General features: G+C 45.3%; 1 protein-coding gene across 1 annotated transcript; it reads left to right on the top strand.

The window, feature by feature from the left end:
- tlnrd1 (talin rod domain containing 1) lies at window positions 1–3,470 on the top strand. Its single transcript, XM_027004543.2, is given in 7 exon segments — window positions 1–1,921; window positions 1,923–2,130; window positions 2,133–2,236; window positions 2,239–2,274; window positions 2,276–2,608; window positions 2,610–2,673; window positions 2,676–3,470. Coding segments are annotated over 7 exon segments (1,059 nt in total). The 5' UTR covers window positions 1–1,831; the 3' UTR covers window positions 2,900–3,470.
- Window positions 3,471–6,146: the final 2,676 nt, after the last annotated feature.

The following is a 6,146-nucleotide window of genomic DNA, read 5'->3' on the forward strand; positions in this document are numbered from 1 at the left end:
GCTTGCGGGAACTTGAACCAGAAAAATTACATCGCTAAGGTTAGGCTAGCTAAGCTAAAGATTAACCAGCTGTGTGCCTGTGAACGCGAACATAGTGAAAGTAGTTGTCTAAATGGCCTACTGCTTATCCGAGTACAGCTTTGAACTACGAAGGCTGAACGGGGAAGACAACAAAAGGAATGAGGGTAACGAAGGAAGAAAATGAAAGGCGGGCGGCCGGCAGCACTTTTCGGGAGCGGCAGGTCATGGGGTGTAATTTGCTCCTACGCCGGTAGTCGAGTCCCACGTCGGGGCCTCGGGAATTGATGGCTTGTGCGGAATGAACCGTCTTTTCATCTGAAGAACATCATCCAAATCAGAAAGTCTATCGTTTGAAGGAACGACAGAAGGGGATTGTTTTTTGTTTGTTTTTTTCGCGTTCGTGGAGAAACATGCGCTTATTCGGGAAAAATTGTCACCGTTTTGAAAAGCCAGCTAACAGTCTATCCTCACGCCTCGCCGTCTCCCTCACTGCAGTCAACCGCCTCAAACTCAGCCACACCCTCCAGTGCTTCCTGATACGCAAGATGTAGCGGGAGCTCACGGCCGACATAGAAGTGGGAATAACCATGTCTTCTTACGAGTTGGCTTCGCTGGCGGACGTTGAGCTGGCGGCAGCGTAGATAAACCGTGACGATCTCTATTAGCTCTGAATCTCTATTTAAACGGACTTGCATGAGAGAAATGGCCACCAAAAGCGAAACCCAGTGCTATCTGTGCCGGACGACACCGTTCCCCGATTTTTGCTGAGGCGGGCGCATGGACAATAGATATGCATAAGGAACTGAGCCTTCAAAAAGAACTTGTCTATATCACAGGTTTTTGTACGAAAAAGAAAAGGTTGAAAGTCAAGGCAAGTCTCCCGCGCCTGGCCGGGTGCTCGTGCGGAGTCTTTTATTTTGGAAGGCTCATGGAACGATGGTGCTGAAGCGGCAGGGCGCTCGCGCGGAGGTTGTTCGAAAGTGCTCGTGGAGCTGGTGCATTTTAGCAGGCATGACACTCACCCGCACCTTCAACCGGAGGGTCAAACTCGATGGACCGTCTGTATCACATCCTGCACCTACGACGAAAGCAGGACTTCTAAACACCTCTTTGCTTGACACGCTTTAAGAAAATCGACACTGCAGTGTAAATTGATTCCTCGCACCAAAATTCACACAGAAAGCGGTTTTTTAATAGCCTTTATTGGCTTCGGATGTCTGGTAATCAACTTGCACTTTGCCTTGGTTTGGGCTCTTGTCTGGCACTGCAGCAAGTATTGTTGGTTTTGTATAGTGTTTGAACAAGATTGACAAATAACCTGTGAAACCGCTCAAATTACCTGAGGCATGGTAGATGTGATTTTGTGAAATGTGCACAATTAAGGTCAAATTACATAAACATTGGGCAATTTGAGTAATAAATTGAAGGGATTTTTGATTATAGTTTTGATTTTGACCCCAATTGCTCAAAATATTCCCAGCTTTTTTTTTGTTTTCATTTCACAAGCATGCCAGAGCATGATTTTCATGAGTGAAGACACATTATTATATGTTTTTGCATTATACAAATGTTTACTAAAATTATTACATGTTCTGTACTTTTCCAAACAAATTGACAGTGGACATTAAGATATTTTTCTGAAGGACATTACAGAAGACTCTTGGCCAGTTTCAGGTTTCTCAGAGAAGGTGTGGAATTATTTCTTACTGAAGAAAACATATAAGTTATGAGTTTATACTATGGAATGTGTGATGTAATCTATATTTTATACAAAAAAGAAAATTCAAAATATTAGCTTGACCACCCTGCTATGGCTAGTAGTGGCTCGGGAAAGTCAGACAGTGAGGTTCCTACCAACATCCTGAGCGGCAGTTTGCAGCAGAGGAAAAGGCTTTTTATCCATTTGTGACTCGTGCAAAAGCAAGATGCAGCTGGTGGCAGACCTTCTTCTGCTGTCCAGTGAAACCAGGCCAGTCATGACCGCAGAGGGTTTGCCGGTAGCAGAGACTTTTGAGAAGTGCCGGGACACAGTGATCGCCAGGACGAAGGAGCTGTCCATCATCACTCACGACATCCAGAGCCAGCTCAACATGGGCAAGTTCGTGGAGGTTGGGACAGGCTGGTCGAGATGGGGGACCTGGTGGTCTCTCTGACCGAGTTCTCGGCCCACGCGGCGTATCTGGCAGCGGTGGAGAACCCTGCCTCTCAGCCCGCAGAGTTCCGGGCCTGGTGGACCGTTACAAAGTGACCCGGTTGCCGGCACGAGGTCGAGCAGACGTGTAGCGTGCTCCGAGTGACCCCGCTGGCTGACCTCAGCCCGCAGATCCTCCTGGAGGTGTCGCAGCACATCCTGAGGAACCTCACCACCCTCACGGACGCATCTTCCCAAGCCAGTGAGAAATCCAAGGACAAGTTTGCCAAGGAGCAGTTCAAAGCCAGCGTAAAGTGCATGAGCACCAGCGCCACGGCCCTGCTGGCCTGCGTGAGAGAGGTGAAGACCTGCCCGAGCGAGCTCGCCCGCAACCGCTGCGTGCTCTTCAGCGGGCCGCTGGTGCAGGCTGTCCACGCGCTGGTAGGCTTCGCCACCGCAGCCGCAGTTCCTGGGCAAGCCGGCCGCCATCAACCCCGAGGGCAAGGCAGTGCAGACGGCCGTGCTGGGGGCGCCATGAGCGTGGTCTCGGCCTGCGTGCTCCTGACCCAGGGCCTCAGGGATGTCTCCCAGCACCCCGAGAACAGCGCCCAGATGCCGGGGTATCGGGAGCGCCTGCGGAACTCGGCCTGCGCCGTCTCGGACGGCTGCACACTGCTGTCGCAGGCGCTGAGGGAACGGTCTTCTCCCAGAACTCTACCGCCAGTCAACTCGCATTCTGTGAATTAAGATCCCAGTCACAGATGGATACACGAGTAGCCCTTTATTTTTTTATCATACCAAAGAGAGTAATCAGGTTTAACCCCGTGCTGTGTGACCCTGTTGAGTGAACGTAGGGAGTTCGTCAGAATTAGCGCGTCGGAAGATGACGGCTGTGTTCACGTTCAACTGAGGTCAGAGGTGGCAGGTTTTTCTTGCGCTGGATGTAATGAAAACCCTTGCCGAAACTGACAGCACATTTTAACTCGAGCTCACTCACTGGTAGCAAAGGTTTTGTAAATTCGAACAAACATGCCCAAATTAATGAAAACTAGCAGAAAGTATACCTCAGTTTGTTAGGTGTCTGAGAGCAGAATGTGAGGTGATGGCTGTAGCAGGGCGTGCGTGACGAATGTCGCTGAGACACGGGGCTGTGTGAGGGGAGTTTGTTCTTGCCTTGTGTGAATTTTTGATGGTTAACGCTGCTGTGAGTGTGTGCCATTGGTTTTACACTATTTACCAGACTTACAATAGCAATTTTTTTTTGATCATGCATGTACTGGAGTATTTATTTCAATTTATTAAAATGTTGTTTCTCATATGTGGGATTGTCTCCCTCATTAGATTAAGATTGACATACGATGTAGAGGGCACAATAATATACACAAAACAGTGAGAATCTGCAATTTAGTCAGAAACTCCCAAAATAATATTCATCAGTTTCTCTTACTTAATAATAGGCAGATGTGTAATTAAAATGACTTTCTGGATTATATCTAGGTGTATCAATTCACTTGCTATTGTGAAAGTAAAATTCAATATACAATAGCATTATTTGGGCTTAAGTACTACAAAAAACTGAATCCAGAGTGTCACACACTACAAAATGCCATTACTGTTGGTGTTAAAAGGCCTTTTGGGGTTTTTTTTTCTTTGGTTTTAACAAACATTGGTCTGAAATTAGCTAGCAGGTCTGCAGCTCATCATATGAAACAGTTAAGATTGATCCTTTAACACATAAGCCCAGAATATCTAAGTTTTCTCCTTAGAACTTGTAATATTAAACAACAAAAAGTGGGACTAGGAAAAGATGTGTGTTTTCTGTATCAGAATCAGTGTTTTTTTTTTCTCCCTGAGGTGCAAATCAGCGTGGCCCAACCCAATAATGCGTCAGCCTGTGCAGAGCTCGCGAGCATGCGTCCTATTAAACTGGGTCCTGAGACGCTCCGCTTGTTATCACAAGCATCGGTAAGCCTTCAGCTCCGGTACCAGTGTGTTTGAAGTTCAAAATCTTTACCATCACGCCCACAGAATGTGTCTCCTGCACAAGTGCCCCCCCACACATGGCTGCTGAGTGCCTTACAAATATACAAATAATCTCACTGGTGATCTTTCTTGGGTTTAAAATTTTTTTTTTGAAAGAATAGTTGTTTTTCCCTGAATTTAAGTCACAATGTTTAAAGTAATCCACAGATGTAACAGTGTAATAGTCATTATTTCTGAAGAGAACCCACTCGGTTGACATAAGTGTATGATAGCCAGTTTACCATGTTAACTTAATTTGTGGATGTGATGTGAAAAAGGTCTTTCGGTTTTAAGTCAATTAGACAGTCTTAATGCTCGTGGACTGGGGGCCCAGTCCCCCATTGGGTCCACTCAAATGCACTTAACTTCTTTTTTCATTCTTCACACCACAATGGTCATGGATCCTTTTGTTCTCCTCCTCCCCACGTGGTAAAAGCCTAAACTATTAGTGCACAACAGGAAACCAAACAGCCTCTGCTATCAGGAGGAGCTTCCTTCACTGCACAAAATGTCTGTGTAATAATTTCAGGCAAGGTTTCGCCCATTTCCTGCTAAAAGGAGGGACGTCAGAATCTATTCCTGACATCTGTGCTACTGGTTACAACCAACTAGACTGTGTGCGCAGTAAAAGTAGGACTCCTTCAATCCAGTAATCTGTTCCATGGCTCAAATTCTTTATAACTACACACATTTGTTCTGTTTATCTGACGCTGGTGTTTGGACGTGGAGGAGAGTCTTGGATATTAGCATGGCAGAGATGGCATTTTGCTTGGACAGTGGTATATTTCTCCACATCAGGTTTCAGCCAATCACATGTCTCAGTTTCAAGTTTATCTTGGTAAGCCCCTCCCTCGAGGATGAGGAGATATGTACCTTAGAATGTCAGACTAGAAGAGTGATATTTCATGTCTTTAGCGTTCCAGAAATGTTAATGGCTGAGGTATACCCAAAATGGCCATCTTTGATATGGGACAATGTATGAGTGTTACATAACTCTCGTATTACTGGTACTGGTGTATTTACAGTGAAGTTAGTTGCCGTGCCTTCATTTCTGTAGTCAGTTGGACTCAGCATTTGACACCCTACCCATTGTCCTTGGAACCGTACGCCAGCCAACTGTCAGTCATCAGAGTGGTAAAAAGACACTGGAACAAAGAATAATAAGACACCAGAGTCATTATTTATGGACAAACATGATCAAGTAACAAGAGAGTAGCAACTAACTGCCTGTTACCCAAGATCGCATCACTATGGTAACAGTTGCTAACTGTTGGCTGTTATAGTAGCAAGCAACGGGAGCGTTTGGATATCATCAACAATAATGAATGCATTGCTTGGGCTGTAGTAGTGTTACTTCCAAAAGATTGGTTAATATTTGTTATTTTGTTGATTTTGGCTTTTTGATGTGTAACTTTTATGTAAAGTTTGATTAAAGCATGTTGTTGGTATGAGAAGTAGCATAGAACATATATTGTAGTCCTCAAAAGGTGAGTCGTGGTCAGTGAAAGAAGAGCTTTGTTCTGGAACTCATAGCAACCTGTCAGTATCCAAGGATAAATGCCAATTTTGAGAGATTTGATACTGAAAGCCTGTCAGATGTGCTTCTGTTCCCACGGTGTACACAATCAGGTCACTGCTAACATTTGATGCCTTGATGTTCTGGGGTTTCTGGGATCGGGTCAGTTTCATTTCACTTCCATCTGGACTGCACTCGCAGTTTAGCTTGAAAGATGAAGGACGGCCATGTTGAAATCCTAACATGAGATTTAGTGGCATTGAGAGCTGGTTAGATCTCATGGGCTCGATGATGAAGTTTGCTATTCCAGATTATGCATTATGGAAGTTTGCTATTCCAGATTATGCATTATGGAAGTTTGCTATTCCAGATTTTCTCGTCTGTCAGGACTTTTTTCAAAAGATACAGCATTCCTCAGTCAGTCTGTAAAACAGGAAGGAAATGCACTGGGCTCAT

This window comes from Electrophorus electricus, chromosome 1, assembly GCF_013358815.1.
Source record: "Electrophorus electricus isolate fEleEle1 chromosome 1, fEleEle1.pri, whole genome shotgun sequence".
Classification (NCBI taxonomy): domain Eukaryota; kingdom Metazoa; phylum Chordata; class Actinopteri; order Gymnotiformes; family Gymnotidae; genus Electrophorus; species Electrophorus electricus.